General features: G+C 40.1%; 1 protein-coding gene across 1 annotated transcript in view; it reads right to left on the reverse strand.

Annotated features, from left to right (window-relative positions):
* Nucleotides 1–3,466: 3,466 nt before the first annotated feature.
* The window catches only part of ZFP64 (ZFP64 zinc finger protein), a 28,906-nt gene continuing 9,504 nt past the window's right edge, over nt 3,467–22,868 (reverse strand). Inside the window, exons 3-6 of the mRNA XM_074210269.1 lie at nt 14,439–14,600; nt 8,604–8,666; nt 7,736–7,987; nt 3,467–4,802 (exon numbers count right to left, since the gene is read on the reverse strand). Of these exons, the coding sequence (XP_074066370.1) occupies nt 3,553–4,802; nt 7,736–7,987; nt 8,604–8,666; nt 14,439–14,600 (1,727 nt within the window). The 3' untranslated portion in view covers nt 3,467–3,552. The remainder of the gene's footprint in view (nt 4,803–7,735; nt 7,988–8,603; nt 8,667–14,438; nt 14,601–22,868) is intronic.

A 22,868-nucleotide genomic window follows, 5' to 3' on the forward strand; every position in this document is an offset into this window, starting at 1 on the left:
ACTAGGCTACCTGAATGACTGGGTATGGCAAGTCAAATATATCTGTGGAGACTTTCAAGAAAAATGTTGAAGAGGAGTGGGCCTCCAATGGGTTCTGTTTGACTCCAAAGAAAGGAATGTAAACTGAAGAGGGGCAGGTTTATTATTTTTTTTATTTATTATTTATTATTTTATTTTGCTATGACCAACTCCCTAAGTCAATTAATTACAGTGGAAGTAGTTGTTCAGCACTGGAGATAGTTGAGCAGAGATTGGAGGCCAGTGTCAGATAGTGTAGAGAGGATTCTTGGTAAGGAAAGTCCTGGCTTAAATATCCTCTGAGTTTCCTTTGAATGCTGAGATTCTATAAAAGCTTCTATTAATGAAACCACCAGTATTAGGAGTTTTATTTTCCCATTCATACTGTTTTGGAAAATCCTAGTTTCTCTAATTAAATAACCCTCAGATAAAAATACCAACAACCACAGATTTAGGAGTAAATAGGGTTTGCATAGAATTTTTTTTTAAAAGGGGTTTTTTTTTTGGTTTGTTATTTTGTCCCTTGAAACATTGATACAATTATTTAGTGCTTCTAAAATAACTTGCCAGGAGAAAAAATATCATGCTGTGAACCTAAGCTTTCCAAACAGAAATAAGAGCTGTAATTTTTATGGCTGATGCAAGAATTTCAATATAGAATTAACAGGAAGTAAAGAGTTTTCATAATATTTATACTACTTCATGTAAATTATCTGCCCTCTTTCTCTTAACCTGTAGCATCATGAGATACTAAAATAAGCCTCAACATTGTATAATAGGGTCTGAGTAGAGCAGCTGAGTTTGAGGACCAAGAAACTGGGGGGGTGGGGATAGCCTCCTACTGGTGTGGAGCTACTGTGTTTATCACTTTTCAATCCAGTAATCTTCTTTTACACTCCCCTTTTTCTCATTTTCCCTCTTTTATCACTATTACCTCTTGCTTCCGACCAGGGTATTCTCTATCCAGGAGTGATCTTGCATGGAGTCCCTTCCTGGTTTTCTAAAGTTCATCCTCTTCCTCTTTAAACCATTCCTCCTTTTTCACTGATGAGTTAACAGGGAGGAAATGAGTAGGGGGCAAATCTCTTTTTCACTGAACAAATGGTGGTGTTTGAATGTATAGAGTATTATTACATTATAAGAAACAAGGATTATGACTTATTTTGAGAAACCTCTGACTTTTTTGAGCTGAACCAAAAGAGCAAATTTACATGAGGACCACAATAACATAAAGGGAAATAATCTTGAAAGACTTTAGAGTTCTGATGCATGCAGACACCATGCTTCCCACCTCAGCTTGTTGATATTCTTCCTAAAAGGGGCACAGAGGTAGACTTAAAAGGTGCAGGGAGATGGATTAGAGCAGCGGCAGTACTACCACAGCAGGACTTAAAATTCAATAAATCTAGGAACTTTTTAGGGGTGAATTATTTAAAAATTTAATCAATTACAGCAAGCAAATGATATTATAAATAACCAAATGACCCTTGGTGAAAAAAGGATTTCCACTCCTGGAGTAAAGGCTTTTGCTTAACTATATTTAGTTACAAGGGAGGGCTTCTGCCAGGGGAAGAGATAGAATTCACTGGATTGTAGAATTAGAGCTGGGACCTTCCTGAGTACACCTTCTTCATTTTATAGATGGAGAAACATAGAGAGATTAAAGATTTAAGAGATTTGTTCAAGGTCAATCAGTTACCCCATATTATTACTGAGGACTATGCTAATTGATAAGCTCAAACAGGGGAAGAACCAGAATTTGAACCCAACCCATCTGATTCTAAATCTACCACTTTTTCTGCTCTATGTTGCTATTGTTTAGTCATGTCTGACTCTGACCCCATTTGACGTTTTCAAGGTAAAAATACTGGTTTCCCATTTTCCTCTCGGTCTTATTTTACAGATGAGGAAACTGAGGTAAACAGAATTAAATGATTTGCTCAGGCTCACAATGCTAGTATCTGAGCCCAGATTTGAACTCACAAAGATGAGTCTTCCTGAATCCATGTCCACTTCTCTAACCATCTGGATGCCCATTCTCTATATAATTCAAGATCAGTTCATTCAGTGGATCCCATTATGCAAAGATTCTAGTCCCAGTTCCAGTTATGGTTCAGCTTGTTGATATTCTTCACAAAAAGGACTCAAAACTGAACATAATATTCCAAATTATGATAGCAAAGAGCAGGACTGGCACCAAATATTCTTCAAACTTTTAAAAATGCCTATTTGTTGGGCACTGTGCTATATTCTGGGAATCTGAAGAGAACCAAACCAAACCACCTTTTTCCAGCCCTCAAAGAGTTTTCGTTCTACTGGGAGTTGAGTTGGTGCAGCATATATGCAAAGGTTCTTTATCATAGGCTTGCACTGAGTGAATGGATAATTATAGCGATGCAAAAAAAGAGAAAAGAACATCAATGAAATATTTAAAAATACACAGAGGAGAGCAGAAAGATGTTAAGAAGACACAGACAAATAGGACAGTTCTGTTCCTATTAAATTTAATAGGCTTTTTTAAAAAACCTGTATATAACATAAGTCCAGTTTGGAATACAATCCTTTCTGTTTTTTGTACCTTGAAATATTGTTTGCTGATGATTAAGTTCACAATAAAAAAAAGACTTTTTAAAAAAGAGAAGTCTACAATAAATCAATCAGTTCTAATATTTATTTACATTTAAAACTTTTGTTTTCAAGGAAGTGAAATATATTAAACTTGGCACCACCAACTTAAATTAAGTCACATACAAAGTCTTTTGAATCATTTTAACATTTACATTTGATAAAATTAAAAAAACCCTAAAATATCAAAAAAAATCTTTCTTTTCTTAACTAGAACTCTTTCCTTTATTCCAATTTTCAATTAGATTCTGTAGGGAAGGTCAACTGCTTATAAGACTAAGTCTGTGTACACAAAAACTCAAGTATATTTCCCTATAGGAGCTGAGGCAGGTCAGAGTAGAGAGCAGGATGGCTGAGAAGTTGCTGTAGGGTATGGGATGGGCAAAGTGGATTTTTCCTGTCTTCTTCCTCTGCAGACATCTCATCCTGGGGTGAGACAAAAAACCTAAGGCTGAGTCTTTATACATTCAAATCTGAAGTTGGGTTAAAAAAATGGAGGTGGGGGTAAGATGGAGGGAAATGTCCCAAGCAAGAGCTGGGGCATGGTAAAATGCAAAGAAAGTCCCAAAGAGTGCTGTCAGGGTAAGAAGTCCATTGATTGAATTAATGCTTATATAACCTTGCATGTGTCGAGGGTCATATGTAAATCAGAAATGTATATCAACATGGATTAATTGGTTGAAGTCTACCTAGATTTTAGAAAATGAGCTCCATGAGAAAAATAAACAATATTTCACTTCTTTTGAGTATGAATTTTGAGTTAAAAAGTCACACGAGGCAGGAGAGAAAAGTTTCTCCTCTGACCCTGGAACTTTACTGGAATCCTGAACAATCTGCGAGTTTTCCAGGATGGTGCCAGGAACAAGCCCCTAGGGGGGCGGCAGGCCCGCGGGCCGGGGAACTCCCGGGCTAGTCGGGGATGGCGTCGGCCGGGCAGAGCAGGGCCGCGTGGGCGCCGCCCGGGAGGATGGAGAAGGCCTGCTTGGGCAGCTCGGCCTGCGCCGGGCCGGGGTAGATGGACGGCGTGGCCGCCCCTGCCAGGCTCTGGCCGCTCACCACCGTCACCTCGGCCGCCCCCTCCTGGATCAGCGCGTGGAGGCCTTCCAGGTCGGAGCAGCTGATGCCGGCGCCCGCGATGAAGGGCTGGCCGGCCGCGCCCTCGTGGCCCGGGGGCAGGGGCTGGTGCAGGGCCGGCCCCTGCGCCTGGTCGTGGCCGCTCAGCAGCACCGGCTGGCCCACCGGGGCCTCGGCGGGGCAGGCGGGCGGCAGCGTCGGCGCCATCAGGCTCACCTGGCGCAGGATCTGGAGGCGGCCGCCGGCCGGGAGGTCCTCCGGGGCCTGGCCCACCGGCGCGGGCGGCACGAGGCTGACGGAGGCCGCCTGCACCAGGGCGTTGGGCGGGGCCGCCTGGGGGCCCACGATGATCTTGAGCCGGCCCTCGCCGAAGGCGGGCAGCTGGCTCGGCTGGAGGGGCCCGACGGCCAGGGGGGCCCCCGGGAGCTGCAGCAGGGCCAGCTCGGCCTGCTTGCCGCCGCCGTATTCGCCGTGCTGCTTGCGGTGGCTCCGCAGGGAGTCCTCCCTGACGAAGGAGGCCTCGCAGGCCTCGCACTGGAAAGCCTTCTTGGCCTCCAGCCGGGCCACCTGGCGCGCGCCGCCCCCCGCCCTGGGCCGCGCCCCGGCCCCGGCCCCGGCCCCGCTCTTCTCCAGCGGCGGCTTCCTGCCCTTGGCCCGGTCGCCGTGCACCTTCTTCACGTGCGTGGTCAGGTTGCTGCGCTGCTTGGTGTCGAAGCTGCACAGGTCGCACTTGAAGGGCCGCTCGTGGCCGTGGATCCGCTCGTGGACCTTGAGCGCGGCCCGGTGCGCGCACGAGTAGCTGCAGTCCGGGCACTTGACGGGCTGCTCGGGCTGGTGGCTCCGCGCGTGGCGGCGCAGGCTGGTCTTGTCCCCGCACTGGAAGTCGCACTGGCCGCACTTGAAGGTGTTGTCGGCGTTGTGCTTGAGGCGCACGTGAGACTTGAGGTTCCCTTTCATGGCGCAGCGCACCTCGCAGAACTCACACTTGTAAGGCTTCTCCCCCGAGTGCACGCGCAGGTGCCTCTTCAGGTCCGAGTTGATTTTGAACTTGGCGCTGCACATCTGGCACTGGAAAGGGGCGTCCCCTGTGGAGGCAAGGGGCCCCGTTAGAGAACCACTTTCTGAGGAGCCCGAGGGCCGGGGGGGGGGGGGGGACTTTTCTTCCTCAAATCCAAGCTATCATTTATTTCGGCATTGCAGTACGGCTGGGAAATGGGAGATTCAAAGGGGTCTCTAGTTTTCCCCAATCAAAATTTAATTTGTGAATGTACCTAGTGCATTCTTCCTCTCTAATAAGCGAACTACGGTGCATATGGTTAATTTGCCCACTTTACCAGTTAATGCCTCTTAGTCCTATAATTTTGCACAATTTGTTGATTGAGTTACATATTATACTGAGTTTGCTACTCAAGCTGTATCGTGCTGCACTAATAAGAATACATTTTTAAATGCCTAGCTCATATTTTATGCAGATTTTTATTAATAAAGATGCATTGTTTGCTGCTCTGATTCATTTATCATACAATCCCAGCTGCATGCTTGCTAGTGGAGTTATAAAACCCAGCTGCCGGGTCTCTTAAAATCTATTCTCCTGAAAGATGTTGCCTTGAAAGAGGAAAATGGCCCAGCAAACACAGACTTATAGTTACAAATCCATTTGCTTGTGGCCTGGGCTAAATTCTTTCAGGTGGCTGTATTTTAGGGAAAAAACTACAGAAAATGGGGAAAGAATCTTCCTTATCTTTTATAAATGCTCAGCATATCAAATATAATGCTAATTTTCTTAGGCTGCAAAATATCAGAGGGCAGAGATTGTATTTCAAATATTTTGCATTAATGCTAAAAATAAAAGAGGGAATAAGGATAAGGGGCAGGGACTATGATATTGCTGGCATGGGGAAGTTCCAGATGAGGAATCTCCCTCTGCTAATGCAGAGCTGCACCTTCTCTGCATCTTAGTCTTGGAGAGTTGCTTAAATGTACTGAGAAGTTAGATGACTTTGCCAGAGTCATACAGCCAGAATGGATCAGAGATAGTTCTCAAACTGTGGTCTTCCTGGCTCCAAAGTCAGCTCTGTACATCCACTGTAACCTCAAAGAGCTAAAATACAAGGTTTTAAGGTTTGCACAGCATTTTGTCATGCTATGAATAGCATGGTCACACTGGACAGAATGCTGGGCCTGGAACCAGAAAGAACTGAGTTCAGATTCTACCTTGGGTAGTTACTGTGTGACTCTGGCCAAGTCACTTACCCTGTTTGCCTCAGTTAGAGAAGGAAATGGCAATCTACTGTAGTATCTTTGCTGAGAAAATCCCAAATAAAGTCACAAGTCAGACACAACTGAATAACAAAATTGCTGGACTGTAAAACTTCACTATCTTATTTGTTCCTTATAACAAGTAAGAGGAAAAAGGGGAAATAGGTGTTATCATTATCCCCATTTTACATTTGGGGAAATTGTGGCTGAGAAATTAAATAACCCACCTGTTTAAGTGTCTGAAGTAGGATCTGAACTCAAGTCTATTTCACTATCCACTGTACCATTGAGCTGTGGCCATCATCACAGGTATTTCAATGTATCATTTTAATGTGAACATTGAGAAATAAATTTTAAATGTGAATAATCTACTGAAGAAATAGCTGCACCTGAGGACACATATTGAAATTTTGAATTATAATCTCTAAGGTTCACTTCTTACATATCTTAATCTTTTGATTTTATTTGGTTTTTCACTTGCTTTCTTTAACCTCCAAGGAGGGGGGGCAGTGGGGGGAGGGGAGAGAGAGACAGATATACTCTGTGTGTGTGTGTGTGTGTGTGTGTGTGTGTGTGTGTGTGTGTGTGTGAGAGAGAGAGAGAGAGAGAGAGAGAGAGAGAGAGAGAGAGAGAGAGAGAGCACTCTAGCACATCAAATCCTTTTTTTTTTATGGTAACTTGACTATTAGGGATGTTGCAGAAAAAAAGTGTCAAAACACCCAGCCCACAACACTCCCTGTGTAGAAATATTTTACAAAAGAAATAAAAACACAATTAAAAACTAGCTAATGTTATTATGTGGTTTTCTAAGTCAATATGCAGACTCCAAGGATTCTTTTATACAGTATTGTGGTGCCCATTTCTATTTGAGTGTGACACCACAATTATGGAGGGAATTCTTGCCTCAGGCAGGGGTTGCAATGAATAACCTTTGAGGTACTACTGAACTTAAAGAATCTGCTACTATGTAAACCCTCAGAGACTAAATCCCAGGAATTTAGACCTTTCATAGCTAAACTGTGGAGCTTAAACTCTTTTTTGAATAAAGGAAGAATTAAAATTTAAATGAATCTCTTATTTTGCCAGGGATTTATTTTTTAAACATTAAGAGCATAGGCAAACCAATCTAAAGTTAACTTAGAGGTTAATTCTCAAATTCAGATTTCAAACTAAAAGAAGGCCCTCATGAAGACTTCCCTTGAAATTCACAATCAAGATGACAAAGAAAAGATGCTCTTATTATTCCCATTTTACAGCTAAGGAAATTGAAGCAGAAAGTTTTAAGTGACTTGCCTAGGGTCACTCAGCTAGAAAGCATTTAAGGATGAATTTATACTAAGTCATCATCATCATAGCACTTATAGGTTTCCAAAGTATTTTACAAATATAAACTCATTTTATCCTTAGAACATCCCTAGGAGGCAAGTGCTATTATACAAATAAGGAAACTAAGGCAGAAAGAGGTTAAGGGACTTGCCCAGGTAGTAATTACCTGAGACTGAATTTGAACTCAGGTCTTTCAACCTTCAGATCCAAAGGTCTATTCATTGCACTTGATCTGGTGATTTCTACAGTATTCTATGTTAACTTTTCATACACCATTTATCTATCCATGCAAATGATTTCTACTTTTCCAACAGAGGGAGAGGAGATTTCAAAGGACATTAATCCTTTCTGCACCAGCTACATCAGACCACAAATTTCCAAAATATATGGAAGGAGGTTGTATCGAGGTTTACAGACTAGGCCCCTTCCTTACCAGTGTGGGATCGGAGGTGCACAGTCAGTTGACTGGAATTCCTGCTGGCATAGGGGCAGATCTGGCATTTGAATGGACGCTCGTTAGAGTGTATCCGTTGGTGTTTGTTCAGGCTACTACTGTCAGCCGCAGCATAGTCACAGCTCTTACACTTGTAGGGCTTCACGCCTGTGTGAGACCGCATGTGCATCTTCAGTTTATCTTTCCGGCTGAAGCATTTGCTACAGACCTCACACTTGTGAGGCTTGTCTCCTTCAAACAAAACAGACTCATTAGGTGGTCACAAGTGGGTAAGAGGAACAAGCTCACAGGCAATCGGTTGGGATAGGCTATTTGAATGGCAATAGCACATTGAACTTCTGGGTTGAAGAATGAGCTGAGCAATCCAGGGGGGACCCAGGTAGCAACCTAGCATCCTGGTAATCTGCCCAGACTACTTTGTAGAGAGATAAAGATAAGACACACAAGACTTTAAATATATGATCTTAGACCAAAGAGATTATGCAGTTTACCAAACCTTACAAATTTGGCTTATAAAATCTAATTTATGATATCTACTCTATTTCAACTAATAATTTATAATATAGTGGTAAACTGATTATCTGTTTGCAGATTCTTCTGCAATCATCTATAAAATATATAATGCTGAGGCAGATACAAAGTTATATAAGACAGAGTCTGTCACAGAAGAATTTATAATCTCATTCTAGAAGCATACCTGAGGATTTACTTTTTGAAAAAATTGACCAATTTCAGAATTTTATAACCTTTAAAGATATCATTCATCTTAGAATACAACCTGTAAGCAGCTACAAAAGGTATCATACAGTTAAACATTAAAATACACTGGGAATACATGGCTACTTACCTGTGTGAGTTCTCAAATGACGTTCCATATCTTTCATGCCATATGCTGTCTTGAACTGGCAACCTAAAAAAAAAAAAAAACAAACCCCAAAACAAATAACTTAAATTTTCTCCTAAGCTTTAGAGCCAACCAGAACAGGAACATAATGAGGGTGAATTAAGGAAGTACCTTTGTAAACAGAGAGAAGAACTTTGGATCTGGATATAAATATGGCAAGAATTGGAAAGTGATGGGATATAAGAGCTGAGCAAGTGTGAGGAGTCAAGGATAAAGCTAAGGTTACAAAACTGGGATACTGAAAGGATGATAGTATATCTGGCAGAATAGTGAAGTTTGGAAGAGTAGAGTTTTTGGGAAAAGATAATGAGTTCATGTGGAGGTTGAGATTTTTTTTTTAAGGTTATCCAGTATGAAATGTCCAATAGGCAAATGGAGACATGAGAGCCATTTACAGAGATATGATGGTTAAATCTATAGGAGATAATGAAGTAACTGAGAGTTGAGAAAGAAGAGAAGAGGGCCTGGAACAAAACCTTGGGGAATGTCAATGCTAAGAACTTGAGAAAGGGGCAAAACACTGTTACAGTGACTTGGCTCCTAGTTATCTTCTTCACTTTGGTCTAGAGAGGATCTCCTCCTTCCTTTCTCACTACTTACTTCTTTGTCTCCTTTGGTTCCTCATCCTATTGAGGTCTGAGGAGAGAGATCATTATTGATGGAGATGAGAATCAGAGAAGGCTTTATGGAGGTGGCATCTGAGTTGATGTTTGTCCTTAATTCTCAAAGAAGATCATGATATCAGGGAGGTGATGTCATTCAAAGCACATTAAGTGGATTTGAGTGAAGGGGGTGCTGTGCTAAGTCTCCAGCCTCACTTTCTGCTCTGGAGTCATCTGGGTCATAACCAAGGAGACGACTCTGCATGTAAAGCAATCAGGGTTAAGTGACTTGCTCAAGGTTGCACAGCTAGTAAGTATTTGAGACTGGTTTTGAAGTCAGGTCCTCCTGACTTCAGGGCTGGCACTACCCCTGCCCCATCTAGCTGCTGTTAGGCTATAAAGGATGTGAAGGAATGCAACAGATAAAGGAGAGATGGAGAAAGAGCCTGAGCAAAGGCAAAGGGACAATAAAGTACAGACTATTCAGGAAAGAGGTTGAAAGGGACAAATTCAAGAGATAGTAGAATGGTAAAATAAATAGGTCTCAGTAATTGATTAGATGAAGCACAAGAAAGAAAATATAATCTAAACATAAACTAAACTTTCAAACACTGGAGTGAAGGATCCATGTGGAAGACAGAAATGGTCAAATCAAGAGGAGGAACAGATTTAAGTCAATTTGAGTTTGGACTTATCAAGTCTGAGTGAAATACTCATGGATTCAATTGGTGCAGGTTATCTTGGCAGTTGGAAATCTCAGAAGAGAGCTCAGACCTGGGAATGTATTTGGGAGTCATCTGAATTGAAGTGCTAATTGAAGCTAAGGAAGTGAAAGCATTTACTAAAGCAGAGAGTGCAAAGAGAAGTGAGACAAAAGCAGGACCTTAAAGGGTTGGCAAAAAGATGAGATACTGAAGGAGACAAACAAAGAAGTAAGTAGTGAGAAAGGAAGGAGGAGATCCTCTCTGGACCAAAGTGAAGGAGATAACCAGGAGCCAAGTCACTGTAACAGTATCAGATATGGTGGAAAAGTCCAAGACGAGGACTGAACAAAGGATATTGGATTGAACAACTAGAAGTTAGGCAGCAACCTTAGAGGTCTTTCAATAGAGAGGTAGGACGGGGAAGCCAAGTAATTTAAGAGCAAGGGTGTAACTTACCCTCAGTCACACAGCTAGGTAAATTATTAAGTGTCTGAGGCCATATTTGAACTCAGGTCTTCCTGGACCTGAGCTCTAGCCACTGCACCACCTAGCTGCCCCTACTAGATAATTTTTATTTTTTATTTATTTATTTGTTTATTTTTTTAGGTTTTTGCAAGGCAAACGGGGTTAAGTGGCTTGCCCAAGGCCACACAGCTAGGTCATTATTAAGTGTCTGAGACTGGATTTGAACCTGACTCCAGGTACTCCTGACTCCAGGGCCAGTGCTTAATCCACTACACCACCTTAGCCGCCCCTTAGATAATTTTTAAAACAAACCTACGAGTATAGAGGAGAAAGACAAGGTGTCATAGCTGGTAGGGCTAAATGGATCAGAGAGTGCCCCCTCTTCCTTTTATTAAAGGACTTGGAGCAGAGAAGAGGAAGAGGAAGAGGAAGCTAGAGAGGGAGAGGCCAAAAATACACATAAGAAACAATGACAGCTGGAGATATGGATAGAATAAGATGAAGGGTACAGAAAAAAAAAGAACTCATAGTGAGGAATAGGGCTATCTCCTCTTTTGTGTGGAGAGGAAAGGGAACAGTGGAAACTTTGAGAAGCAAAGTAGGTGAGCCTTAATCTCAGTGGAATAGAAGTTAAGTCATTTGTATTAGGTATAGTGGACTAGTTTGAAACAAGTCTCTCAATGGCTCCTCTTTTCCCCACCCTCTCAGCTGAAAACTTTGTCTCAGATTTTATGAGATAACTGAGTCCATTTAATTTTATTAGATAATTGCAAACAATAAAAAAAATGAAGACCATTCACCAAGAGCTCTCTCTTCTCTCCTCATCTGGTATCACCCAGATGCTTTCTGCTACCATATCTTCCTTCATCCTTTCCCCTATATACACAACTGATCCCATTGTATACCTCCTCTGTCATACTAATTTATCTTCATTCTCTCCCTTTGGATTGGCTTCTTCTCTATTACCCACAAATTAGTTATGTGTGTATGTATATGTCTCCTCCATTCTCAAAAACCCCTTGTTTCATCCTTCCATTTCTGTCCTAACTTTTTTAGCTGAACAAATTGAGAAGAATGGCTATAATAGGGTCTTCAACCCCTTTTCAGTCTGTTTATAACTCTCTACAATTAGGTTTCCTTCCTCATCATTCAACCTAAAATGCTCTCCAAAATCACTAATGATTTCTTAACTGCCAAATCTAATGATTTCTCAGTCTCACTTTTTAACTTCTTTAGGTTACAACCCTATTGACCACTGTCTTCTCTCTTGGTTCTCCTCCTATAGGTCTTAGCATTTCTTCTTAATCGAATTTTCATCCACATGGTATTCATTAATCATTCTTGTCCTATAAGACTTTATTCTATCCTTCTCTTCTTCCACTATACATTTTCACTTGGTGACCTCATTAGCTCTTAAGATTTTAGTTATCATCTCTTTACTGATAATTCTCAAATCTACCTTATCTAACCCTAAGGACCTCTCTGCTGACCTCCAGTCTTTAATCCCTAACTGCCTATCACATATCTCAAAATGAATACCCTGTGAGACAACTTAAACTCAAACTGTTCCAAATTGAACTAATTGTCTTTTTCCAAAATTCTCCCCGTTCCAAACTTTCCTATTACTATTGAGAGTACCACTATACTCTCAGTTCCTTAGGATCACACACTCCTCCCTCTCTCATGCCCCCTAAAACTAATCTGTTACCAAGGCCTGTTGATTTAATTTTATATTTCTCACTTATGACCACTTCTATCCTCTGATGTTTATGACTCTGGTGCACGTCCCCATCATCTCATGCCTGGACTATTCCAATGGCTTATTGATGGGTCTACTTGCCACAAGTCTCACTGTGCTCCAGCCCATCCTCCACTTAAGCACAAATTTGACAATGTTACCCTCTTACTCAATACACTTCAGTAGTTCCCTATTATCTCCAGAATAAAATATAAAATCCTGTTTGGCTTTCAAAACCCTTTACAACATCCTTCTGAATGCTCACCATCTTTCCAGTCTTCTTATATCTTATACCTCTTCACAAACTCTTCGAACCAGTGACATTGGCCTCCTGGCTTATTCTCTGAGCAAAATACTTCCTCTTCTAATCCTAGGGATTTTTACCAGCTCATACTTGATGGAATGCTCGCTCCCCATCTGAATCTTGGCTTCTTGAGTTTCAAGTTCCAGCTAAAATCTCACCATCTACAGGAAGCCTTTCCTGATCCCTCTTAATTCTAGTGCCTTTCCTCTGCTGATTATTTCCAATTTACCTTGTTTATAATTAGATTGTGAGCTCCTTGAGGACAGCAATTACCAGAGGTACTTAATAAATGTTCAATGCCTTACTGACTAAAAGTTTATTGACTTACTAAAGACTAGTCACTCTAAGGAATGAGAAGGATTTGGTAAGAGAAGAGTAATTAAACTGGTCAGTAGTAGTGCAGACTCAGCTGGCATCATGTACTAAATATGTCCAGTATATTTCCGCCCAACTGCAAATGGTTTCCTCCTTCCCTAATTAACTTTTATTTAATTACTTTATATTTATTTTCTTTATTATTAATTTCATATATGCTTATAAAGGTTTCCTCCTCAGGTAGAATGCAAGCTCCTTGAGGGCAGGGATTGTTTAATTCTTTGTATTTCTATACTCAGACCTCAGCTCAGTGCCTGGCCTATTCTAGATATTTAATAAATTGATAATGGGTGAGATCATTTTAATTTTGTAACCTTCTCTAGTGATGCTCAGAAACCCAGGAGTACCAAAATTTAAACATGATTGTGTGGATGTGGTGACAGAATGAAATAGGTATGTAAATGTATGTGTCTATATATGTATTTACTCTCATATGTTATATATATATATACACACACACACACACACACACACACACACACACAATGAAGGAAGTTGTTTTGCTTGACTCTGCATATTTATTACAAGGAATTTTTTTCTCTTTTTTAGTGGGGTGGGGGAGGGTGGGAGAGAGATAAAAACAAATTTCTGTTAAGTAAAAAATACAGTTTAACAACATGGGGGTACTCTACATGTGTAGTGTCGGCTATACTTTTGGATGAGATCACTGTAGTCTTAATTTCGCTTACTTGTTTTATTTTGTTACAAGAGACCTCTTGGGGGATAATCTGTGCCTGTAATATAAATACAAAACACTTCAATAAAACTTTTAAAACCATAAAAATGGGAAGAGGCTCTAGGGTAGTAGATAATAAAGCACTGAAGTAGTTGACTGCAGGGTAAAAACTAGATATGGAAGCAAGAGAAGCCAGAGTGAGAGGGATGCTCTGGAAGACCAGGGATGCACCAAGACTATGAGGACCACATTGCGGATAAGGGATAATTTTTGCATTAGTGACACAGTGATAGCAGTGAAGTGATAGGAGGCTGTGATTGGAAGGCAAGAATTTCAAGTTTCAGGTCTTTTTGTACATTTTTCAAAGAAGGTAAAATCTAGGTTATGATATGTTAGTAGGGCTGAACTGAGCTAGTCTCACCTGGGGTTGAAGACTTGTAGGGTCAACTGGGTGTGAAGATGTGTTAATCAGCATGAATCAAATACAGCATCTAAGGATGATGGCAGGGATGGTGTGGAGAGGAAGACCATGGCCTACTGAGGTCATCTGGGAAGCTTGGGAGAGGAGTGATTTCAAAGTCAGCATATAAAAGTAACAAGGTTGAAGACAGAATGGTATCCTGGATTACAGAGACCAGGAAGGAAGCTGACAGAGATCCATGATCCTGACAAGTCACACACACCAGGGTTATAAACACTGCAGAACTCCTTTGAACTAAGTATCCAGTAATGGTTGGCAGTGGAAGGTTAGATGTGCTGGTGAAGCTGGTATAGATTGGATGACTTTAACAGGTAGCAATGGCTAGCTAATGTCTGATTGTGAAAAGTAAGAGGACAGGAAGCCTGAATTTCCCCATTTAATTCCAACTGTATTAGTTTTTTTTACACAAGAAATAAATTAAAATAAAGTTTACCTGGATAGCAACAGTTAAGTTTTTTCTGTGCAGGTGAAGCTGCAGGTTTTCGAGGTCGTGACTTGGGAGGGACAGAGATGACGGTGGCAGTCTGGGTATCACTGCTGTCTGTGGGCAGGTAGGTTTGGTAACCATGTTCAAAAACAAACTCTGGAGCTGAGACTAAAGAAACAAAAAGTGTTACTATCATATGAACTTTTTTTATAATTCTTAATGTAATCATACAGTATAGATAATATTAAGCTGAATTATTCTAAAAAGTTGAAAAATGATTTACATTCCAGAGAGTCAGTCAGTCAGGGGTGGAGCCAAGATGGCAGAGTAGAGGCCAGGGCTCCCCCAAACTCTCCCCCAAACCACTCCAAACACTTTTAATGATTCTAACCAAATTCTAGAGTGGCAGAACCCACAAAAAAAGCTGAGTGAAACAATTTTCCAGCTTAAGATAACTTGGAAGATGTGCAGAAAGGATCTGTTGTACTGGGGTTAGAAAGGGCCCACAGCCCAGCCCAGGTTGCATTGGAGTGAATCAGCTTGTCTTCCAGAAACAGACTTCTGGGTCCTTGGGTCCCTCGGGGTGCTTGGGTCCATGGCAACAGAGGCATCCAGGCCTCTCAGCCCAGGGATTGCCAAGGACAACTTGGAAGGTCAGCAGGTAAACCCTGTTGAACCACAGTGGGAGGGAAGCCCAGTCCAGCGCAGCCTTAGGGCAGACCTGGTCCCAGGAACCTGGAGCAGGCTGGGGGAGCCACTGGGCAGCTGCTTCCAGAGCACTCAGCCCCTGGACAGTAAAGGGGTGGGGGAGACTGCAGAGGTCTCTTTACTATCCCTGAGGCAGGAATCTGTGGCTTTGCCCAAACTCAGATCTGCTTCTCAATTTGGGACTCCAGTCTCACGATAAGGAGCAGAAATATAACAGAGCTCACTGCCTGCAGCAGAGTGTGGACCATAGGACAGGAGAGTCATTCATTTGAGGAATTGAGAACTTGCAGGTTCCTGGGCAAGAGGGTGGGGGGGGGGGTAATCCAGCAGTGGGATTCAAATAAATTAACAACTGGTTGTCTTGTCCTAATGACTGTTTTAAGTATACAAAAAGCTAGACCAGAAGGTAGTTTAATATTTTGTGCATTTAATACTCAAACAAGAACAATAAAAGAGGTACACAAAACTAGATTATGTTATGTTATTCACAGTAAGCAAATGCAGGTTAGAACATATGCAGAACCAAAACTCATTCTCCCTATTTTACCTCTGTTTTTGTTCAACTTCCATGGCTTCTGAAATGGGTGATAACTCTTGAAATATGTATTTCTATTGGTTCATTGTGCCCAGTTTCCTATTGGCTTCACTGTTCTGGGAACATCAATGCACTCATAATATCTTGGGGGAATTTGGAGTGAAACACAAAGAGGAAACAAACGACAGTTGTCATCCCTTCACCCCCCCCCCCATTGTTTGGCCCTTTTTTTCTTTACGTTATATGTTTGTTTACAGAAGTAACAAAAATGAGGGAATTAAAATTCAGTATTTCACCAAAGGCATAATGTTTTAATAAATGAATAAATAAAATTTATAAGCATCATTCCTTCAATTTTTTTTCACCTATGGACAGAATGAACATTACTATGGGCACTTAGAAAACTCTGTTGTATAGATGAACGTCAAGAGTAAGAAATATAAATTTCTGGTTTCCACACTGGGCAGCTGCCCAGGGGCCCACCTTGGAGAGAACCCTGATTACAAGTGCTGTTTTAACAACCGGTTTGCCAAACTCAACATAAAAGTAGATATTGGTTCTGCCAAACCAGTGTGAACTAGCTGAATTTCACTACTGGATGTATCCCTGAAAACAGCTGCAAGAATCTTCAAAAGCTTGGGACAGTGTGTCCTCAATCCTGGCAGCAGAGTCCCCACCTTAACAAAGAGTTAAAATCAAGTTATATCCTAGGGAAATGAACAAACAGAAGAAAAAAATCAGACCATAGACAATTACTTTGGTCCTATGGAGGATCAAAATACACACTCAGAAGATGATAAAGTCAAAGATTCTGCATTCAAAGCCTCCAAGAAATTATGAATTGGTCTCAGGCTATGGAAGAACTCAAAAAAGATTTTGAAAATCAAGTAAGGGAGGTAGAGAAAAAAACTGGGAAGAGAAATGACAGCGATGCAAGAAAAACATGAAAACTGAGCCAGTAGTTTGGTGAAGGAGATAAAAAATACTAAAGAGAAGAACATCTTAAAAACTGGTTTGGGTTAAATGGAAAAAGCAATCCAAGAGGCCAATGAGGAGAAGAATGCCTTAAAAGCAGAACTGGTCAAATGGAAAAGGAGAAACAAAAGCTCTCTGAAGAAAATAATTCCTTAAAATGCAGAATGGAGCTAAGAGATGCTGATGACTTTGTGAGAAATCAAGAAACAAGAATACAAAACCAAAAGAATAAAAACTAAAAGAAAATGTGAAATATCTCGTTGGAAAAACAACTGATCTGGAAAACAGATGCAGGAGAGCTAATTTAAAAATTATTGGACTACCTGAAAGCCATGACCAAAAAGAAGAGACTCAATTTCATTTTTCAAGAAATTATTCAGAAAAACTACCCTGATATCCTAGAAGCAGAGGGTAAAATAGAAATTGAAAGAATCCCCCATACCTCCTGAAAGAGATCCCAAAATGTGGGGTGGCTAGATCGTGCAGTGGCTAGAGCACCACCCTTGGAGTCAGGAGTACCTGAGTTCAAATCCGGTCTCAGACACTTAATAATTACCTAGCTGTGTGGCCTTGGAGAGAGAGAGAGAGAGAGAGAGAGAGAGAGAGAGAGAGAGAGAGATCCCAAAATGAAAACTCCCAGGAATATTATAGCCAAATACCAGAACCCCTAAATCAAGGAGAAAATACAGCAAGCAGCCAGAAAGAAACAAATCAATTATCGTGGAGCTACAGTCAGGATAACACAAGATTCAGCATTGTCTACATTAATGGCTCATAGGGCTTGGAATATGATATTCCTGAAGGCAAAAGATCTTGGATTACATTCAAGAATCAACTAACAAGCAAAATTGGACATTGTCTTTCAGGGGAAAAGATGGACATTTAATGAAATAGGGAAATTTCAAACTTTCCAGTTGAAATGACCAGAGCTGAACAGAAAGTTTGATATTCAAGCAAAGGACTCAGATGAAGCATAGAGGGGGTGGATGGGAAGGGCAAATGAGAGCGATTTAATTATGTTGAATTATGTGTATTCCTGCATGGGAAGATGATACTGGTAACTCATATGAACCTTCTTATTTATAAGGGTAGTTAGAAGAATATATAGACAAGGCATAGGAGGGAACTGAATTTGAAGGCATAATACATTAAAAAGATGGAGTTAATGGGGGGAGAAAGGTATGTACTGGGAGAAAGTGAAAGGAGAGGTAGAATGGGGTCAGTTATTTCACATAAAAGAGGCAAGAAAAAGCTTTTGCAGTGGAGTAGAAGAGGGGTAAGGTGGGGGAGTGAGGAGACTTACTCATCAGAATTGGCTCAGAGAGTGAATAACATACACACTCAATTGGGAAAAGAAATATATCTTACCTTGAAGAAAGTAGGAAAGGAAAGGGGAAGGGGGAGGGGGCGGTAGAGAGGGAATATAGAAGAAAGGGAAGATTGTGGGAGTGGATAGTCAGGAGGAACAGGGTGAAAGGAGAAAGAGAATAGAGTAATTGGAGGTAGGGGATTAGCATGGAGGGAAATGCAGCTTGTCATAGAATAAAATATTGAAACAATTTCTCTGATAAAGACCTCTTTATCAAACATAGAGAACTGAGCAAAATTTATAAAAAATAAGAGCCATACCCCAATTCATAAATGATCAAGAGATATGAATAGTTTTTAGATGATGTTATCAATGCAATCTATTTAAATATATTTTTAAAAATGTCTTACTTCATTATTGATAGGAGAAATATGGATTGGAACAATTCCAAGGTACAACCTTATACCTTTTGGACTGGCTAATAGGACAGAAGGAGAAAATGACAAATGTTGGAAGAGATGTTGGGAAATTGAGACACTGATGCATTGTTGGAGGAACTGTGAAATAATTCAACAATTCTGTAGAGAAATTTGGAACTATGTCCAAAGGATTATAAAACCATGCCTACCTTTGGCCTAGTGGTGCCACTGCTAGGTCTAAATTCCAGAAGAAATGAAATACAGGAAGAAAAGAATCTATTTGCATAGGGATTTATAGCAGCTCTTTTCTGGTGGTGGGAAGCTGGAGATTGAGGGGATGCCTGTTGGTGGAGAATGGCTGAACAAATCACATGTGGTATGTGATTAAGATGAAATGTTCTGTTATGGGAAATGAACAGGAGGCTTTCAGTAAAAAAAAAACTTACAGGAGCAGATGCAATGGGAAATGTACCTTATACAGAGTAACAGCAATATACCAGAATGATCAGCTGTGAATAATCCATCTTTCCTCAGCAATGGTGTGACCCAAGAGAACTCTAAAGGACTTATGATAAAGAATACTGTCTGTCCATCCCTAAGAGAGCCGATAGTGTCTTAATACAGATTGAAGCATGCTTTTTTTTCCCCCCACACATTTTTAACCTACCAAGTAACTTGCTTTCTCAAAGTGGGGGGGGTGGGGTCAGAGGAAGGGAGAGAATCTGGAACTCAAGGTTTTGGAAGTAAAAACTTGTTTGAGCATATAACTGTGGGAAAAATAAAAATTAATAAATAGGAAAAAATTTATATATCTTAATAGAAAATGTGTGATTACTTATTTCTATGCTAATAAAACCACAACACTTCTCCAAGGAAATTTTTTAGTTTATTTGCATGTGTAGTTATCATGTCATATTGAACATCAATAACAATTAAAGCATCATTGTCAGTATCTCAGAAATATATTTTTTCTACCTAGATTTATGTTGAGGAGATTTGACCTGCAATAAAAAAAAGCTAACAAAAAATTACACACTTTTTCACTACATAAGTTCATCAGTGTTAGGGGATATTGTATCATATTGCCTAGAGTTTAACATGAGTATCATTCTGTGTCCTTGGAATTATTTTGCCAGTTGTGGTGATGAATTTGCAGAGTCCTCTACTCTCTGGACTTGGCCCTATTGTCAGTAAAGGCACACAGAAATGAAACACTAGGTTGCGATATATGGACCATAGGGATAGCCATTATTCTATTGTTGTGGCCAGTGGTGTCTGTGGTGTAGCTAACTGGCTATTAATAATAAAGCTCATTACCCTGGCACCATTAGGAGAGCACACATTATTTTTTTCATTCATACACTAATTGAACATTTATTAAACAATGGAGAAGAATCCAATATAAAGATATGGTCACTATCCTCTAGGAGTTTAAAATATAAAGGAGGAGGGGGTAACACAGAAACATATAAATATAAATCAGTACAAGCTAAATACAAAAGAAGAGGCAGCTAGGTGGTGCAGTAGATAAAGCACCAGCCCAATCAGGAGGACCTGGGTTCAAATCTAGCCTCAGACTTAATAATTACCTAGCTGTGTGACCTTGAGCAAGTCACTTAACCCCAAAGCCTTGCAAAAACAAACAAAAAAAATAAAAATGCCTAAGAGGAATGGAAAATGCTAAGAACATAAGATGAAGAACAGACTATAAAATCATATAATTTAGAGTTTAAGGCCTCTCATTTTATTGATATGGATATTTGAGGCCCAGAGAGACTAAATGACTTGTCTGAGGTCACACACACACACACACACACACACACACACCCACCCATAAATGGCAGAGCTGGAAAGTAAATCCAAGTTTTTGAACTCTAAATCCAAATGTTCCTTTCATACAAGAAGTGGTGCCTTGAAGGGAGAATTTGGGAGGAGTAGAATAGGGAAGGCCATGTAAGATATAAGGAAATCTCATTTCCTAGGACAGTGAAACTGAGGCCCAGATAATTTAACAACTAGAAGAAAAAAATCAGGAAAGGGTTCACACAGGAACTGAAGCTCACAAGTGTAGAGAAGCTAAGTAGAAGCAGAGGTGAGGAGTTAGTGCCTATGAATAAAAGTGTGGCTGGAGGGGTCATCCCCAAAGCACATGTCAAAACTCAGAAGTACAAGATGTCATGTCAAGCTTAGGAAATGAGTAATGGGTCTATTTGGCTAAAAGGGAGTGTAGTATTAAGTCTGGAAAGGTAGATTTGAGTGAGACTGGTAAAAGTCTTAAATGCCACTGAACGGTTTATGTTTTAGCCTAATAACAGTAGAAAATCACTCAAAATTTCTGATCATGTAGTTAGACCTGTGGTTTAGAAATATTATTTTGGCTGTTGTATAGAGGATGGACTGGAGATGGACTGATTACTGATCCAGTGTCAGTGATGTATGAAAAACCAAGAAGAAAAGAAAATTAGAAGAGGGGCAAACATACTGATTTTCATAAAAGAGAAAATAGCACCTATAAATAATTATAATAGCACCTATAAGGTCAGTGAGTCTGACTTTTATCTTTTGGCAAAATTCTAGTATGGATAACTAAATATAGTTAGCAAAACTCTAGAAAAGGAAGAATTGGCATGTTTTCATTAAGAATAAGACTAAATTTTAACCCCATTTGCCTTGCAAAAGCCTAAAAAAAAAGAATAAGACTAAATTTATTTTCTTCTTTTGATAGGGTTACTAAATCAGCAGATCCTGGAATGCAGTTGATATCCTATGATATTGTAACTATTATTTATTTTACCAAGTTTTTGATTAAATACAACATGCTATTATTATGGGAAAATAGAAAAATATGAACTAGACCATATTTAATACTGTTAAATGGAATTGGGTTGAATGACTCAAAAAGTTAATTAGTGATTTGATGTTAACCTGGAAGGACTCCAGTGATCTTTGCTTGGCGCTACACTGTTTAACATTATCAATGACTTGGAAAAAGATATGGATGGCATCCTCACCAAATCTGCAGATCACACAAAGCTAGAAAGGAGAGATAACATCCTGGATGACCAAATCAGTATCTAAAAATATCCTGACAGGCTGGAAAAAGGACTGAATCTAAAAAAGATGAAATCTAATAGGGATAAATGCTAAAGTCTTACATTTTGATTTGAGAAATTAACTTTACAAGTATAGCATCATGTGACAGAAACTCAATTAGGCAGAAATTTGTGTGAAAAAGAAATAGACCAAAAGGACAATGAGTCAGCAGTGTGATACAGCAATCAATCAAAAAAGCTAATATGATCTTGGACTGCATTAAAAGAGGCACAGCTTCCAGGAATGAGAGGTTGATAGCCTCAATTTATATTGCCCCAGTTCAGACCATATCTGGAGCATTGTGTTCAGTCCTGGGCACTAAAAGACTTTGATAAACTAGAATACTCACAGGATGGTAATCAAAATTGCAAAGGGCCCCAAATGTTTCCCATCTGTGGATTAGTTTAAAGAATTGGGAATATTTAGTTTGGAGAAGAGAAAAACTGGTGAGGACACTATAGCTTTACTAATTTCTAGCTATATAATCCTGGACAAGTCATTTAACTTTTCTGGGGCTTAGTTTCCTATCTGTTAAAAAGATGGGTTGGATTAAAGGATCTTTCAAGTCTTTCCCAACCCTTAATAAATGACCCAATTTGTTTTCAGGACACTTTATGGAAAGGCTTAGTTCTATTTGGTCCCAAAGAGCAGAACCAGGATGAATAAGAAGAAATTACAAAGAGGCACAAAAATTTCCTAACAACTGTTGTTTAGTCATTTCTTATCATGTTTTACTGTGACCCTATTTTTTGGGGAGAGGTTTTCTTGGTAGAGGTATTGACGTAGCTTGCCATTTCCTCCTCCAGTTTCCTTTTTTTTTTTTTGAGGAACCTGAGGCAAAAAGGGTTAAATGACTTGCCCAGGATCATACTAGTGTCTGAGGCCATATCTGAACTCAGGAAGATGGGTTTTTCTGACTCATTATCCATTGTGCCACCTTCCTAACAATAGTATCTATTAACAAGTAGAATGAACTGGTTTGGGGAGGTTATACAGGGATTCTTTTTATTAGAACAAAACCTGGAGGATTACCTGTCAGGTGTGTGTTGTAAGGGTTTCTTTTTTTGGGTTCTCTTTAATATTGGAATTATAAAATTTTATGAAGGGAGAAGTTGGAAACAGGAAAACAAATTAGGAGGCTATTATAATAGGCCAAGTTAGAGGTGATGAGGGTTGGAGGGCTCCAACTTAAGATAGTGATAAGAGAGAGAAGAAGACAAATTGGTAAGACCTCCTCAGAAAGTGAAAATCCCAAGGTTTGGCAATTCATTTGATATGGATAGAGACAGAAAGGTAGACTATTAATCTGAATTGTGAACTTGGGTGACAGAGGATGGTTAAGAAACTTATGGGAAGCATAGAGGAAAGCTAGGTTTGGGCAAAAGATATGGTGAACC

Source organism: Macrotis lagotis, chromosome 1 (assembly GCF_037893015.1).
Source record: "Macrotis lagotis isolate mMagLag1 chromosome 1, bilby.v1.9.chrom.fasta, whole genome shotgun sequence".
Lineage (NCBI taxonomy): Eukaryota > Metazoa > Chordata > Mammalia > Peramelemorphia > Peramelidae > Macrotis > Macrotis lagotis.